We start from the raw sequence: 18005 nt of genomic DNA, 5'->3' as shown, positions 1-18005 counted from the left end.
AGATTTGTTTATTCTTGTTCGTATTTTTCAATAAAATAAATAAATGAAACAAAATAAAAGGAAAAAAAAGTTGACTTCCTGCTTAACATTCCGGAACAGAAGGTGGCGGTAGTGCACCGATATGGATGTTACCCACCGTTAAACACGAACAAGAAATAGAACCAGAAGAAGAAGTAAAAACAGAACAGCTTCGTATCCTTTCCTCAGTTTAAAGAAAATTCAAACGCTCTTTAATCATGCCCACTACTTTAACACTACTGGGGTTTAAAGAACACTGGATAGGAAAGAACCAGAAAGATCCAGCGTCGTCAGAGTGGCTCAAATCAGGAGGTAATACCACTTTATTTCAGACTATTTCATTCATCTAAGAGGACAAAACACCGCGAGTAGAGTTTTAAAATCCACTATACTGTTTATTTGGCGTGATGTGATGTTTTTACCTCGATTTTGGTTTCTGCTCTGAGCCTCTCACGTAATGACGGAAACTAAGTAACGACATTAACAACCATGCAGCTTTTTATTGATGTTTAACATCCGGCATTGCTAACGGCTAATAGCAACACTTTTAGGTCCCCGTCACCAGGTAACACGGACACCAGAATTACCGCAACATGCAAGTTGCTGTTTCTGTCTGATGCCCAAATCACGTTTGTTCTCTTTAATGTCACTTTACGGTTTTATTTTATTTTAAATAACTTGTAAAGCCCTAGGACTGAGGAAAAGGAAACTATTCAAGCTATCCAAAGATCACTTTGATATATGTGATCATGATTAATGGTGAAAATAAAAATCAACGAGTACATGTTGCTTCAGTATTTTCCTTTTATTGCAGGACAAAAAAAAGATTTGGGCAGCAATGTAATTGTATGTTTGACTATGGAGGTAGATTTGTCTCTTCATTATTAATTTAAAAATACCTGTGAATTAAAAAATATTTTCAATTTAAAAAAAACAAAAAAAAAACACGTTTGAACATAAAACACTTTACCTATATATATATGTTGTAAACCTTTTCAATATTTTTGATTGAATGAAAAGTGATTTGTTTTTTACACCCCAAATATTGAATTTGAACTAGGGGTGGGCGATATGGAAAAAATATCACACCACATTTTTTTATTTGTAAAACCACGATCAAGATTTTATTATGATTTTTTTCATTCAAAATCATTTAGACTATTTTAAAATTATTTACTAATAAAACAAACCATTTCACCTACTTAAAATCATGGAAAAAAGAAATAAAAGATAATTTAAGACAAGTTAAAATTGTATGTAAGCAATTTATCAAACTGGTTCCTAGTACAATTAACTTGATTTAACTTAATTCATTATTTTAGTCACACAGTCTTTTTACTTTGTTTAACTAAAGTGGTGAAGCATTAGCAACACTTGCTACATAACAATGCAGTATATTAGTCTGCTGATTTCTATTTGTTATTGAGTTAACACACGCATATTAATAAAATCCTATTTTAAACAGTGTTTGAATGCCTCATTTCACATAGTTTAGACAATCATATCCTTTACAAGATAAAACGTTACTGCTTTGGTTACATTACAGGCGTGCAGGAAAGATTGTGGCCGACCCCTCCCACCCCAGTCATAAACTGTTTCAATCTCTCCCTTCTGGAAGGAGGTTTCGGTCCATCAGGACCAGAACCTCCAGACACAAAAACAGCTTCTTTCCCTCTGCCACCATCCACATAAACACACCCCAAGTCACCCACTGAACCCCCCCCCCCCCCCCCCCCCCCCACCCGATCACCACCTCCATGATGACATTATCTGCTGCACTATATATATATATATATATACATTTATTTATCCTTTATTCTCTATCTATCCTTTATTTATCCCTCATCCTTTATATTTATCATTATTATTATTGTTGCTGGGTTGTTCTTTGTTTATTTTATTTTATTTTATTTTTATTGTTTGTTTTGTGCACCAACTACCTAGACAAATTCCTTGTACTGTCCTTAAAACTGTACATGGCCATTAAAAACATTTCTGATTTTGATTAGGCCTGGGTGATATGGGCCAATGTTCATATCTCTATATTTTTCCTCTAAATGGCAATGGGTGATATAAACTCCATTTTTTATTATTTTTTTCAATAATTTTACAAGAAAAACAATAATGGGTCAAAGTCAGTGGAGCCACAGAGACCCTTTTATTAATCACTAGCAGAACAATAACAACATTTGTGTCACTTTTGACTTTTTCCTTCATTAAGGCTGAAATGTGATTAAATTATGTAGTGTTGCTTTTTTAGGGCAGTTCTGAGTCGTTGAAAGTTGGTGTTAAAGTAAATCCCATTCAGGACAATGTGAACTGCAGACGGTTCTACGATATCTGTGATTTGGGAGATCATTGTCATGTTTTAATCCTTAATGATCTAATATCATCAGATCGCACACCCTCAATTTGAACACACACAATAAAGTGTTCAGATGCCATTACTTGGGGGGTGGGGTTTCAAATATCTGGTGTTTCTTCAATGGTTCAGAGTCCAAGCGATGGGGGGTGACCCTTCATGCTTCTGATTCTTGTGATGACAACAACATGATGGGTGTGACTTCCTGGGGTTTTTGTTTTGTCATTTTCTTCATTGACCTGTCGTCGACTCCTTTTTATGATGCTGTGAGTGTTTAAACATCTAAATTAGACTACGTCTGATCTAAAATGATCCTAAACTAGCAAGCAGGTTACATATAATCTTCAATACTTCAATCAATGTCCATCATCTGACATCATTTATTTCTGATTTTTTAAGACCTTTCTTTGCAGACGACCACCAAACATCACGACTTTGGGGTGAATTTGGGACACTTCCACAAGCTGTTGTTTGATTCCTTTACTCCACAAAGCTCCGTTAAGCTCCTGGAATGAGCTCCAGCTCTTTCTGAAGACGGACTTTAATGTGTGAACACTACCAGTCAGCTAACCAGCCAACCAGTCATGTCTCCACCACGTCGCTCGTGCATCTTTCCTGGATGCCACAGTGTGCAGGGTAACGGCTTTGTTAGCTTATTTAGGTTTCCTTTGGACAACAACGTAAGGAAACGGTGGATCAATTTTGTCAAGAGGAGCTACTGTGGAGAGTTCAAGATCACCAACAACACCCGTCTCTGCCATGTCCACTTTACCCCCGATAGCTACAGCAACTATCACCAGGTAAAGTCTAGATTCCTGAAGAGTCCGTTGACGCTGGTCAGTATGGCTGAACCGACTCTCTCCGTCCCTGGCTTGCATCCTACCGTCCCGCTGACAGCGGGTGCCCCCATCACAGCCACCGGCATTATGTGCCCGCCAGAGAGTGTAAGTGTGTTCTTATTTTATAAATATTGTAAATAAATGTGGGCAAATAAATGCATTTCACTGAAGGTGCAAATCCTCAAAGTGATTTTGCATCCTGTCATTCCCATCTAATGTTAGCAAATGTTATTACATGACAGCACAATGATAATCCACGGTAGAGTTTAGATTCTCATTTTCCCTCTCAGCTGTCGGGTCAGGCTTCATTTTAAAAAAAAATCTCTATTACATTAATATTATTTTCTTTTTTTTAACACATTAATGTTATTTCCAATAAACACAAAAACGCTTCTATATTGTTGTGGTATCATTTCTAAAGTGATTTCTGCTAGTAGTGAGACAGGATATTGATGTGTTGTGTTATTTGCTGATTTTGCTCATTCCTCACTTGCTGCTGGAGCGCAGGGAACAAATATGATTGGTGCTTCAGTCAGGTCTGTGCTCCACGCACGGGCCGCCCGGTCTGGTCTGCATACTGTAACGGACTGGGTTCTATGTTCTGGGTATGTTCCACTTGTGTGTATTCAGTGGTTAACTGATGCTGAGATTTCCCATGGCCGAGAAGGCATCATGGTTACGTGCAGCTTTCTCTGCCAATGTGTTTCTTTGTTTACATGTGTTCTGAATGTTGATTGGCTGGGAGGCTGGCGAAAGGGCGGGGGCATAAGCGGGGTAAAGAGGGAACACTTCTGTTCCCACGGTAGTGTGAGTGTATGATGGTGTTAGACCAGGGGTGTCCAATTCCGGTCCTCGAGGGCCACTATCTAGCATGTTTTAGATGTTTCCCTCTTCCAACACACCTGATTCAAATGATCAACTCCTCATCCAGCTCTGCAGAAGCCTGATAACGATCCTAATCATTTGAATCAGGTGTGTTGGAAGAGGGAAACATCTAAAACATGCTGGATAGTGGCCCTCGAGGACCGGAATTGGACACCCCTGTGTTAGACGGTTCTTTGTGTGTTTGTTCATTTTTGGCGTTACTACGACCTCAATTAAAGCCTGTAAAACTGTGATAACGACTCGAGTCATGTCATTAAAATATCTTTTGGGCTGTGGTGCCTTTGTGTGTGCGCCCCCCCTCGCTCCCCGAAGCACCGGCTACAATACGTTCAATAAAATAATAATTAAGTCGGGTTTGCTTCGGGCTCTGGGCCTACAATTTAAGTTAATGGGTCAAGCTCAGGTTGGGCTTTATGCCCGCGAGCTCGGGTCGGGCTGGAGTTTTTGAGCCCGATCCAAACTCTAATCCACGGGTAATATTTTATGTGCACCAATATAGCTATGACAAGAGATTATATGTAGACTGGGGTTTGTGTGTAATGACATTCCGTTACTGCAAGATTTATTAGACAAGTAATTTTTACTGTTATCTGTTTTGACAAAGCAGTCTCCTCCAACCAGCAGAGAGGCAGCGTGCCAGTGTGGAGACGTGAAGAAAAACACCAGGGAAATTGGATGTCAAACAGACCGCGTTGTGGGGAAAAGGACTGTGGCAACACAACTGTCCAAAATAATACTGGTCAACAGATACAGTACAGGTATGTGTAGCTATCAAGTTCTTAGTGCGTTTGATGACGCTGCTAGCGCTAGCTTCCATTGTTTCTGTAGGTTACGTCCTCGTACAGTACACAGAGGCGGCGCACTTCCCGTGCGTGGGCGTGGTTCCAGCGCCTCTAACTGACACGCCCCCAGCATTTTTGAGCAGAGAGAAGTGCTTGTTTTAACATGATTTTGAGACCTAATTTTATATACTTAGCAATTTTTTTCATATTTCAAATTTGGCTCAGTGGTCAATGTCACATTTCTGTGATGTGACAAACTCATAACACACCTTTATTTCTGCTTTACACTGACTTTAACTCTATAATCAATATGTTGTTTGTGATATTTACCAGGGTGACCACGGGTCCTTAAAATGTCTTAAAAAGTCTGAAATATATATATGTTTTTTTTTTTTTTTACAACTTAAAGGCCTTAAAACGTATTAAACTCATAGGCAGAGTTTGAGATTCTTGCCGGGGGCAGTAAAAAAAAAAATTATGTATATATATATATATATATATATATAGAACATCTCGAGTTTTGCTTCCCAAATAAGGTATGAAAACAAATGCACCAATCTAACTGTTATTATTATTCTTATTAATTTTGTTAGTTTCTAAAGCTGTATTATGAACCTGCCAAAATAAATCCCAAATGCAGCTTGACATGTTCAGAAACCTCTTGTAACTTAAAGAATGAGAGAGTAAAGTAGCTGAAATTAAGCAGTATTATTATTTATGATGTTCTACATGATATATCATACAACACTGGATACATGGGCTTTAATATGGGAGATACACTTTAACATGGAGGGAGAGAATTGCTGTCAGTTGTAAATCACTAAGTTAAACAACAGGTAGGAGGGTTAGGGTTAAACTGTGAGCTACTTCAAAATTACTAAATAATCCAAAGGGCTACCAGTTTGATACACAGAAATACTGCTACAATTACCAGTTTAACTTTAATTAGAAGGAAAGATAATTAAGGAAAAATTTTCATCATGCAACACTGTATTTCTTTAAATTTATATCATTGTTTCATTTTCAAACAACCACTTTCATAGGGAATCATCATGTTCCTATTTTACTAGCCATTAACTGCTCTTTTACCAACCAAAACATGTAATTACAATGCAAAACGATGTAAGATTTTATTAAACTCCACTTTCTTATTTAATTTAATTGTATCATTATTATTAGAATAAAACATCACAATCTAAAAACAAATCTGCAGCATCTTTAATTAAGTCCTATCTGCAATACTTGAACACATTTGTCTCAGAAATGTTTCAGTGAAAATAAACATTTAAAGATGGTAAATTTTTTTTCATTTTATTTTTTACTTATCAGGTCCAATTTAACTGCACTTTTTGACGATGTAAACCACATTGAGTTACTTTGTGTATGAAATGCGCTATACAAATACATTTGCCTCTAAATATTTTATCTGTGTCTCCAGTTAATAGGTCAACATGTACTAAATCATATTTGGAGTTTCTGATCAAAAGTTTCAAGTGGATTTAATCTTATACAATACAATGGACATGATGTCCACATTATTTATGTTTATATTTTTTAGGCAGATTATCCAATCAGGGAGCAGAATGAGTCTCATTTGGGTTGCCAGTTTTTTTTTCTTAGTTAAAATCAAGCCTCATTGGGCCCTATCCTTTTTTTTTTAATTTTTTTTTATTAAATAACACAATTCACAAACAAAAAAATAGCACCACACATTTGTTTAAAGGAAAGTCAGTACAAAAATAACTTGTCATACCTAATACAAAGAGTTTGTACCATTCCAACCTAAACCCCAGCAGGTGGATTGCATGAGTAATCACTGCTGAGGAGCTATAATATAATAGGCAGTGGCTATCAGTACGTAATACAGTATGTGTCAATTTACTGGCATTCTATCCATACGCAACGCCCCTCATTGGCCAGTTTAGGTAACATGATAGGTGCACCACGTGACTTAAAGTTCCGTCAGTTTTATTTTAGCTCATATTTATTTTTAGCTACCCTGCTAACCCTTTTATTTTAGCCCTAACCCAGGAAATACTCTAAAATGTTTTGATTTTTTCTTTTATGTATTTTTAAAGGTGGAATTTGCCGTGTTCAGTATGTTGAGATGAGAAAACATATATTTCAAAAGTGGGATTCGAACCCACAGCAGCAGAAGGGAGAATCCTTAAGTCAGGCGCCTTTCACCACTCGGCCATCCTGACACTGTGAAAACACAGGCACATTCCGCTTTTTGTAGAAAAGGTCCGGCAAGGTCATCTTTGATACGGATAGACTGCCAGTATATAGATACCTATTACGTACTAGGAGACACTTCCAATATAATAGAAGCTTTTCAGGGGTCTTCAGGTGGGCACCCTCCTTCATTGGTGTTTCATTGAAAGGCCCACGACACCTCCAAATAGCTCAACAGCGACACCTGGCATTCTAGGTGTCCCCCCTCTGCCCCCTATACCAGCTTGGAGAGGTTGAATGCTCAGCTAACAGTTTGAGGCCACATTATTGGATTTTATTGTTGGAGACCAAAGACTCAAGGCTACCGAATCTGTGCCAGCCTGAATCGAAAACAAATCTTATATCACCATTGGCCTCCCCACACACGCCAGCCAAGGTTGTGTCTTGTGACTTCTGCTTTTGACTGTGTTTTGTTCATTTGGTGCCACGGTGTTTTTTCCCCGAGTGTTAAACTGTAATCCTCATATGGAATTCAGTCTAAGACCTGCCTTCTTTCTGTGTCTCAGTGTTGCAGGGGTTTGACAGTGCACAAAATGGATATTCTCCAAACTATTGGTTAAGGTTCGTGGGTGTGGGAAGAACATCATAGGTGGCTATAATGATGAAGCTGATTTGGTTTCCTTCCATCTCCCGATGTTCCTTCCATTTGAGCTTATGATTCTCCAGGAATTCCTAGCTAGTCCATTGGCCCTGTTTGGACTGCAAGACTGCCTTTGCGCATCTGTCTGTCTCTTCTTGTTGCCACACCTGAGCAACCATCAGTTTTCTCCTTTGGGTCAATGTTGCCTTGTGCCATGTGGGTCTACTTGTCCCAAGTCCAAACCCACCTCTTCCATGCTGCACCAGTCCCACAATGTCTGCATGCCTGAGAGCAGATTTTGCTTGCTGTACGGCCCCAGATGGGATCCCTTTCCTCCCAATTACCAATCTGGGAACAGCCACTCGGGTCATGACATCTTGCGACTCGGTCAGGGTCATGGTCAGCCTCGTTTTGGTGCATTTAAACTCCTCTGTGAGGCTAGAGACAGGCAATTCCAGGGCAAAGTTATTATTATTTAAAGACATCACAGCTTGTGGGAGGAAGTTCCTAGAATGGTGAACAGTAGAACATTTGATAGAGCCATTTCTAAAAAAGAAAGAAAAACAAGGAGTTAGAATTAAACTTGAATTCAAATCAATACAATGAAATGTACTTAAATGAAATATTAATGTGGTTGAATAAATAAATTAGGTAAACTCCTTGACTTGTTTGCCCACATATTTGTAATATGCAAGATGTGAAACATCTTGGTCGAAACCGAAAATTATAAAACCAAGGCTGAAAACTGAAAGAAATTATGCTATTTATCAGTACTGTTGCATTTATGGCTCTGAATGTTACTAACTTCACTAAAATTAAAGCATTAATTGTGCATTAATTAATATTAATGCTTCAAAAAATAAATTAGGAAGTATGCTTTCATATAGTTGGGGCTTAAAGGTCCCTTGTCATGCTATTTTTCACCCATTTCCATTTGTTCTAAGAACCCTAAAAACATAGTATTTGAGGTTTATTTTCCCAAACTCGTCTGTTTTCCAGAGTTTTAGGCTCTGAAAATTCACTTTCTGAGCAACTCTACACAAACAGGCTAATTTGTGGCCTACTTTTTATGCATATTCATGAGTGGGCGTGTCTATAGACAGGATACTGACCTCCTCCTCCCCGCACGGTGACGTAGGGCCAGAGGACGGCCCACCCTCCTCCCACCCACCCTGTAGTCGAGCTCATGCTGCTTTATAAACACAAGACAGAGCGCGGGAGCCGGGCGTTCACCGGTACATACGTTGACTGTAGAAAATACATACATAGCACTGCGTGAAGGACGCTGAAATGTACACCTTTGTGGGCGTGTATGTTCACATGTCAATCGCGACAGAGCGCTTCCTGGAGGTGTGGCTTCTTCAGCTCAGTGCCGCGTCAAATTTGTCATCAAAGTGGGAATGCATCATCAAATTGTAGTGAGGTGTTTGGGCTCACCCTGCTGCAAGAAAGGAGCAAATCACCCTCTAACGATTGAGGGAATCAATGAAATAAACACTTAGGGCATGTGTATCGTGTGTGTGATTTCCCTGGTTTAATTTTATGGGACAGGTGCATGATGTGTTTATTGTTGTTTTTTTTAACTCATTTTTATATTTTTTTTGTTTGGTGTATTTTACTGTATTGTATGTTTTTTGTAGTCATGATATGTATTTTTGTATCTTTCGGTTGTATTTTTGTGCATTTTTTGTATGATTATAGTTTTTTGTTGCCATTGTAGTGTGATTCAGAGAGGTATTTCATAAAGCGGGTTATGTTCAAACTATCAGTATCCCATTCCTAACCGCGAGGCATGTTCTCTGAGTCTGTTACCATGGTAACACTGTCCGTGAACTAAACCTGGTCGCTGGCAAGTTTTGTCAAAGAAACCCTGGGTTTCTACCTGGCTCCGCCCACCTGAAAACCGCTTTAATGTACCTTGACGCTCTTATCTGACCACACATTTAACATTACACACCACAGACGTGCTCACATCATTACTAATGTAATTTTTTGTATAACATTGTAGATTCAGATCACCTAGGGAAAGACACTGAGAGGTTGATCTGCATTAAAACGCCGTGCGTGCGTGCATGACATGAGGAAACAGGACTCTCCATCTCCTCCGTGGGTTCTCTCACGCACGCGCATCAGCCGCGCGCATGCACATACTTCATCACAGGTTGTTGAAATGCGTGTGTAGAAAAAAACAAACAGACCCGAGAAAACAATTTGAAACTTCCGGGAAGTCTTCCGTTGTCGCAACTCTCTCTCTAAATGGCTCTGTGTGCATTCAGTATCTACATCCAAGGTGCACATTTGGTTATATAGCACGTGGTGAAAATATCAGCTTTTATAATGCAGTATCCGCGGAGAAATTAGCATTTTTCACTGTTCAATTTCAACACAGCCGCGCTCATTGCCCGGCAATAACTTCCGGATCCCGTCATAACCTCCGGGTCCTCCAGTCTAAACAGCAAACGGTCAAACAAACATGAAAATAAACATTTTGAAACGTAATCACCAAATAAGGAACAGTCAAAAAATGTTTCTTCAAAAGAGAAGTCCACAGGAGCTCTGGCATGCACCAGAGTGGAGCTGTGCAGTGAAATAGATATAGATGGTACGCTCGCGCCCCCTCACACTGAGGTCAAAAGCTGAAAAGGGTTTCACTTCTGGGTGAACATGAATGTGCCGTCTGGCCGAAATAAAGTTAAAATAAATGTTTTGAAATGACCAAATTACTCCAAAATAATGGATGCACAAACTTAGGGTACTTGGAAGCCGTTGACAAAGTTTCAGGTCGAACACATATCGCTTCGGGGAGATATTCAGGCCACACATACACAGACAGACCATCTTTGATTTATTACCGTATTTTTCGGACTATAAGGCGCACTTAAAATCCTTTAATTTTCTCAAAAATCGACAGTGTGCCTTATAATCAGGTGTATGAAAATAATGTCAAAATGTTTTAGTACAACTTTGGTAAACTATGAAGCTGCACCGTTTGATGGATTTTTGGCGCTTTAGGGCTACCGTAGTCAGGTGCCTCATGGAGTGATATGTACTGGTACTGTGCTTTAACATACTGAACTGAAAAAGTGAGTGTAATGTTCTGCATTTTATGTGTTAAACCTGAACAATGTTGAGAGTTATTGTTAATGAGTTGAATAAAGTTTGACTTATCTGACTATTTTGTTTCGCTTAACGCGTCTTAATAATAATAATAATAATAACAAACTGGTGCGCCTTATGTATGAAAATAGACCCAGTCAGACCCATACATTGATGGTGCGCCTTATAATCCGGTGCGCCTTATAGTCCGAAAAATACGGTAGATAGACTAGTACAGTACCTGTCGGAAGTATGTATTCATATAGTAGGAGGAGCTTAGGTAGAGTTGTCAATTATGGTCAAATGAGTATGTGTTTGAAAGTTGGATGTACAAAGAGGTGTACATACTCTGTACTCTGTAGTGTTATAAAGGGGTTTATTTGTGGGTACAAAGTAAAATAGCGTGTGATTTCCCTGGTTTAATTCTATGGGACATGCGCATGATATATAGATAAAGGTTGCACCAATGTTTGCTGGACTTAGCTAAATGGATAATAAATGTACCAGAGCATCCCCTGTCTTTAGACCCTACCTCGGCAAAGAAAAACACAAAATTAATGACACATTTCATGTACGTCCAACATACGACCATAGAGAAGAGACACAGAAAACTGGTGGGTTTTACACTAAAGGTGCCCCTCTCCATTTATCCAGGCTTGGGACTGGCACACAGGAACACACTGACTGAGTTCTTTTGCAGTTGGATTCCCACCACCACACCATGTTAGTAGTTAGTTTGTTAGTGGGATAGTTCTTAGTAGTAATAGTACGTAGTATCAGTGGGCGTGCTGCTCAGACGCTCCTCCCTCTCATGTCTTGTTTGGTCTAATTGTGTTGATTTTAAAATCAAAATAAATGTTTTGAAACGTAATTACTAAATAAGTTAAAAATAAGATTCTCGTAAATATATGATAAAAAACTATATTATTAATAAACAATATTAAATAGTGATAAAGTAATATAATGATAATATAGCAATACTAATATTACAATGAGAATACCATTAACTATAATATAAAACAATAAAGAATATGAGATTACAATGGTGATTATAAGAATAGCAATAACATACAGTAATACAATTAAACAATAATAATGATAATATTAGCAATAACAAAACATAGTGACAATCTAGTAACTATAATACAATAATCAACAATGTTGTATTTTTGTGCATTTTTTTGTATAAGTATAGTTTTTTGTTATTTGTATTTTTCTGTAATATATGTTTTTTGGAGTCATTTTGTGTGTTTTTGGAGCCTTTTTGTATATTTTTGTGCATTTCTGTTGTTGTTTTGTGTACTTCCTCTATAAATATTGTTTAGTTTTTTGTTTTACGTCATTTGTGAATTTTTTGTATAATTATTGTTTTCTGTTGCATTTGTAGTGTGATTCTGGAGTCATCTTGTATCTTTTTTTAGTGTAGTTTTTTGCATTTCTGTTGTCTTTTGTGTATTTTTTGTATAAATATTTAGTTTTGTGTATTTTGAGTCATTTTCATATTTTTGTTGTCGTGTTTGTTGTGTTTGTGGGTGGGGGTGAATTCATTCTTTGTAGCACCGCCTACGTAACATGTAAACACTTCGATCTGACTCAGAGCGTAACACTACAGTCACTACCACCCTATGGACAGGTGTCGTGACACAGACTGTAACCGGACTAAATGGTCGTCTGTTATACACTCAACACTTACATACCTGCTCGCATGTCATGTAGGCGGTGATCAATAGTGAAGCGTGTGTGTGTGTGTGTGTGTGTGTGTGTGTGTGTGTGTGTGTGTGTGTGTGTGTGTGTGTGTGTGTGTGTGTGTGTGTGTGTGTGTGTGTGTGTGTGTGTGTGTGTGTGTGTGTGTGTGTGTGTGTGTGTGTGTGTGTGTGTGTGTGTGTGTGTGTGTGTGTGTGTGAACACACATGCTGCAGAGAAATGTACAGCTTTCAACACAGCAGCCATTGCTGTCAATAACTTACGGGTGAGGTCTGTCCGGTCTAAATAGCGTTTTTAATATTGACCTTTTTTTTTTCTTTAACCCAAACAAACTGCGACACTGTGACAACATGAACCCCGAAACGGAAGTAGCGCGCTCAATACCGCGCTCTTACCAAGGGAGCCGTAATAATAAAATTAATGTTTTGACCGTTATGCTACACCAAATTGCTCCAAAATAACAGATACACACACTCGGGGTATTTGGAAGCTGTTGACTAAGTTTCAGGTCAAACTCACACCGCGTCGGGGAGATATTTGCTCCACACACACACACACACACACACACACACACACACACAGACATTTCTGTCATTATAGTATATATAGATAGATATATGTATACAGTATATACAGTATATTTAGCATTGACATTCCAACAATGCACAATATAATATAAAATAATAAATATGTTTACCTTGACCCATTCATGTATACATTAAATTATATAAGCAACTGGACTGCTGAAAGAGTCAGTTTAAATCAGTTGTGATGAACGTGTGCTGACAGACTGACCCTGGATTTCCACTCCGCTGCATTCTGTTTTTGCACTGCTTCCTGTCCCGCACAAGCTTATCTTTGTCAAATTTATGCAGCACAGTTCTGGCGTCCGGCAAAAATAGAAGAAAAAATAAATGTAGATGATGAGTATGACAAATATCAGAAAATTTAATTGGTGTTTTCTGTGTTTTAACATAAACGTGTCTGTAGCTTTCAATAAAATACTGACAGCTTTAAAACAGATTAAAAAATAGAAGGACTGCAGAGGACTCAGCATGATGCAGCAGTTACTGAGCTGTGATGTAGCAGATTCTGAAAATGTTGCATGTTTTCTGTGGTGTAAATTGTACCACTTATCTACTAAAGCATTGCTAGACATAAAATAAAAATTAAAAAAATAAATAGCATGTGGTAATAAAGTGAAAACTACATTTTTACAGATTCTGGGTTATTCTATTAGGGTTAGGGTTATTCTAACCCTAACCCTTGGAAAAACATAAAGTTTACTCCTTTTTTTTGTAGATTTAAATCTTCATAATTATTACATAATTAGACTGACATGTAAAGTAGAGCTGAGTGTAATGATGTGAATAATGAGTGTAGAGATGTCTCTGATGGTCCTGGTTGTGTTCAGGGTTTCCTGCAGATGTTCCTGATCCAGTTTCCTGTAAACATGGACTGAAGCTCCAGGATCATATCCACATAAAGAAGGAAGAGGAAGAACTGTGGGAAAGACTGGAGGAAAAGCAGGAGACGGATATCACGGTTGTTACTGTGAAGAGTGAAGAAGAAGAGAAGGAAGCTCAGTGTTCTCTGCTACACTGGAGACTGAGTGAGGAGAACATCAAAGGAGAACCTGCAACCTGCAGCTCAACTAAACTCATGAAAGTAGAACCAAATGGAGACATCAGTGAAGGCCCAGAAGCAGCAAACACATGTAGACAACAAGACAGTGATGGAGAGGAAACGGACTGCTCTGACACTGAAGACAGTGAGGATTGGAGGGAACCTTTGTCCCAGTCTGAAGCTCAGAGTGAACACATGGACATGAGCTGTGAGGGCTTTCAAACATCTGAGAACAACACCAAAGGAACACCACACAACAGAGAGAAACCCCATGGTTGTGACATGTGTGGGAAACGATTTGGCAACAAAGCAGATTTGAAGATCCACAGGAGAATTCACACAGGAGAGAAACCCTATGGTTGTGAGATTTGTGGTAAAACATTTATTGAAAAAAAAAAACTGAAGCGACACATGATGGTTCACACAGGAGAGAAACCTTTTAGCTGTGACGTCTGTGGTAGACAATTCCCCCACAATGCCAATTTGAAGAAGCACATGAGAGTTCACACAGGAGAGAAACCTTTTAGCTGTGACATTTGTAGCAAACGTTTCAGGCAGAAGGTACATCTTAAGAGTCACATGATCGTTCACACTAAGTAGAAATCCTTTAGTTGTGAGATTTATTGGAAATGCAGAATATTCAGGACACACACCCCGGAAAAATACCTAAAACGGTCAAGTGTAACGTTTGGAATAAAACATTTACAAGTAATCTACAACTAATATTACACAGCAGAGGACACACAATTTCATGTCATGTATTGTTATTTTAACAGGCAAATTGTGCAATAGTCAATTGTACTGGAGTTAGCAAATAGCTAATTTACATTTGCACTTCCTGGGCAGGTAAACAAGATAGAAATACAAGGTAGACAACAGGACAGTTTATTGTAACAATTGACAAAGAATAAAACACAAATAAGACAGCATAATAAAATCAAATTAATCAATAACACCATTTGTATAAATACTAATGCAGTCTAACTAACAGGATAATAAATGTAATCTGTGCAACATAGTGATAGGATAGGGAAGTGGTTTAGGCCCAATTTTGATTGAGAAAATAATTTTGGGTGAATAAAGAATTAAAATGAGATTATAATTGAAATAAACTCAAAATACAATATTGTGATGAAAGTCAAAGTTATGCCAATGAAGTCAAATCTATGGGAACTGACTTGGGCCAATTCACCATATGACAACAGTCTCTATCAAAACTGGCAAAAAAAAACTTTAAAGAAATTACAGCTCAAAGTTAATGAGCTAAAAGAGAGAATCTCTTTGTTGTTAAAGTATAATTTAACATAATCATCAATACACAACCACAGTCTGCTGTTTGTTGTGGCCCTAGTCTAAGTCTTAAGTTTAAGTCGTTTTTTTGTTGTCAGACCCTCTGATATCAGCAGGGAGGGAATTCCACTTCCCCAAAACATTTACAGAGAAAGCAGATTTAGCCAAAGTTGTTTTCTTTAACTTTGACACCCAGTCTCCCCTTATGGATGTGCATTGTGTATATTGGTTAAAATGTTAGTTTGTTGGCTTTTCTTTGTTCTTTATTTTTATTGAACGTTATTAATATTTCAATGCAAATTATTTTCTCTTCCTCTTTTATTTTACTGTATCTAGATTATTCTAGCATTAGTTGTTGATTTTACCACATGTAGTATTTTTTTTCTTTACATTTAATCATTTTTGTAGCAATTCCAATAAAATGTAATCAAAGAAAATAATTTTCTGATTATTCCATGAGTGAGGGGAATTTTATACCAAGGTCAAGCTCTCATGAAGTTTAGATATCTTTAGTTGATTCACAAGATCTGGAAAAAGGCAGTTACTGAGTGTTTAAAAATGTCCTTTTAAATTGTTGAAAGAACACGGCTTTTAGATGTACAGGTGGATGGCGGTAGTTTTATTTTTATTTATTTTTTTATTTAACCTTTATTTAACCAGGAAAAAAAATCCCATTGAGATTAAAAACCTCTTTTTCAAGGGAGTCCTGGCCAAGAGGCAGCAAAGTTACAACACTGAACAGAAATACATTTACATTACATTAAAATGTAAAATGTAGTCTCAGGTAGTGAGACTGAGAGTCGCTCACATGCTACCAGTGAAACCTAGAAGAAAAATTTGTTGTTATAGAGGGTTTTCACTGCGCGTCATCAACCCGAAAGTTGCCATCTTGGAGATAAGCAGCAGGTTTACAAACAGTACACAGACGAGCAAACCCCGAATTTTGAGAGAAAATGGGGAATTATTGCCATGTTTTAGGCTGTACTAATCAGTCAGACTGTGAAAAACATGTAGTTTTATAGACTGCCAAAAGTTAGAACAGATCAGGGATAATGATGTCTGCATTTTATAGTCAGTAGTTCTACATCAGGAGAGCAGTGACAGGAGACTAGCTCACCGTTGATCCAGCTCCAGGTTGTCCAGTTTGTTCTCCAGGGAGCAGACAGAACACTGAATGGAAGGAAGCGGCGTTCTCTGAGGATTAGCTTTTAGCTTGGTTGCTAGCCCGCTCCTGCTTCTGATCGCACTGTTTACGTCTCCTCCATTGGCGGACAATAAAATATAATTTATTTTCAAAGGAAGAAGAAAAACATTATGGTTCAATGCCTGCTTAAGTAATTTATTTCTCTTTTTTAATAAACATTTTTTTTCAAATAAAGTAAAAACAACTGTGGATTTAATGTGATCTACGGTGACTTTACTCTCAATAAATATTTATTCGTTAGATCTTTTTTTTTTACTGTTTCAGAGAACAAACCATCATAATTTAATTATAAATTCATTTCTACTCAACAAATTTCCACTGAAATCCATTAAATCATCCACAGACCAAATCCTTCAGGCTGTAATTACTTTATTTACTTTTAAATCACCATTAAACAAATTTATTCTGACTGTTTTGTCAATAAAGTTTATAAAAAGTTAATTGTGACGTCAGCGCAAAAGTTGAATGGTTGCCATGTTGAGCTTTTTCCCGCTGATTATGAGATTAGAAAATAACTAACTCAGTGATCATACCGTTTAACGTTGGTTAAAGGTGATATTCATGTTTCATTTGGATGATGAACGGATGTTTTTTGGAGAAATTCTGTGGATAGTCAACATATTTCATGCGGGAAATCGTCGGTTGTATCTGGCAACCAGCTAGGGTCACGAGCAAAGCAGTGAAATGGAGGACGGACAGAGCTGGATCAAGTCAAGTCAAGTCAAAGTCAAAGTGTTTATTGTCATCTGTACAGTTAGAAACACGTTTCCCTGTACAATGAAATTCTTGCTTTGCCAACCGCCAGTGAATGCCTACGCAATAAAGGAATAAATAATAAAGGAATAAATCGAGATAAAAGAACTATAATAAATACAGTGGCATGCAACACTGTTATTCAACAAAACCAGAACATTAAATACAAAACACCTGTACAATTAAAAATACAAATATATTAGCTATACAGAGGAGAGGTGATATATACAATGGTATGTGCATAAAAGCTGTTTCATAATAGAGAGACATGGTGTTAGCTGTGCATGGGCGCATCTAAAGTGCGAATGCAGGTGGTGTGCAAAGTACAGTGGAGAAGGGGGGGGGGGGGGGGGTGAATGAATAGTTCATTAGACTCCAATCACTTATTTAGGAGTCTAATGGCCGAGGGGAAGAAGGAGTTTTTGAGTCTGCTGGTCCTGCATTTCACACTTCTGTACCGCCGGCCTGAGGGTAGAAGTGTGAACAGTCCGTGTTGGGGGTGAGTGGAGTCCTTGATGATGGCGGCAGCTCTCCTGTGGACTCTGCGCTTGTAGATGCTCTGCAGAGAGGGCAGCGGAGACCTGGTGATCTTCGTAGCAGTCTTCACTACTCTCTGCAAGCGTTTGCGGTC

General features: G+C 38.1%; 1 protein-coding gene across 3 annotated transcripts; it reads left to right on the top strand.

Moving 5' to 3' along the window:
• Positions 1-160: 160 nt before the first annotated feature.
• LOC114480406 (zinc finger and SCAN domain-containing protein 21-like) lies at positions 161-15777 on the top strand. Of its 3 annotated transcripts, none has more exons than XM_028474534.1 (4): positions 161-330; positions 2794-3324; positions 4712-4862; positions 13916-15777. In XM_028474534.1, exons 2-4 carry the CDS (start codon positions 2965-2967, stop codon positions 14725-14727), a joined length of 1323 nt encoding a protein of 440 aa, XP_028330335.1. In that variant the 5' UTR covers positions 161-330; positions 2794-2964; the 3' UTR covers positions 14728-15777. The 3 variants fall into 3 exon arrangements, with proteins under 3 accessions (XP_028330335.1, XP_028330333.1, XP_028330334.1); XM_028474532.1 differs by having other exon boundaries at positions 4709-4862; XM_028474533.1 differs by having other exon boundaries at positions 2780-3324; positions 4709-4862.
• The last annotated feature ends 2228 nt before the right edge of the window (positions 15778-18005 follow it).

The sequence above is a fragment of the Gouania willdenowi genome, chromosome 18 (genome assembly GCF_900634775.1).
Source record: "Gouania willdenowi chromosome 18, fGouWil2.1, whole genome shotgun sequence".
Taxonomy (NCBI): domain Eukaryota; kingdom Metazoa; phylum Chordata; class Actinopteri; order Blenniiformes; family Gobiesocidae; genus Gouania; species Gouania willdenowi.
This window is presented reverse-complemented; position numbering and strand designations above follow the sequence as displayed.

Bases quoted from the DNA above. Each gene is read 5' to 3' on its own strand.
- LOC114480406 (XM_028474532.1), top strand. From the start codon at position 2,965: ATGTCTCCACCACGTCGCTCGTGCATCTTTCCTGGATGCCACAGTGTG. The intron at 3,325-4,708 runs GTAAGTGTGTTC...GTTTTGACAAAG, and splicing joins TTATGTGCCCGCCAGAGAGT to CAGTCTCCTCCAACCAGCAG. The intron at 4,863-13,915 runs GTATGTGTAGCT...GGTTGTGTTCAG, and splicing joins GGTCAACAGATACAGTACAG to GGTTTCCTGCAGATGTTCCT.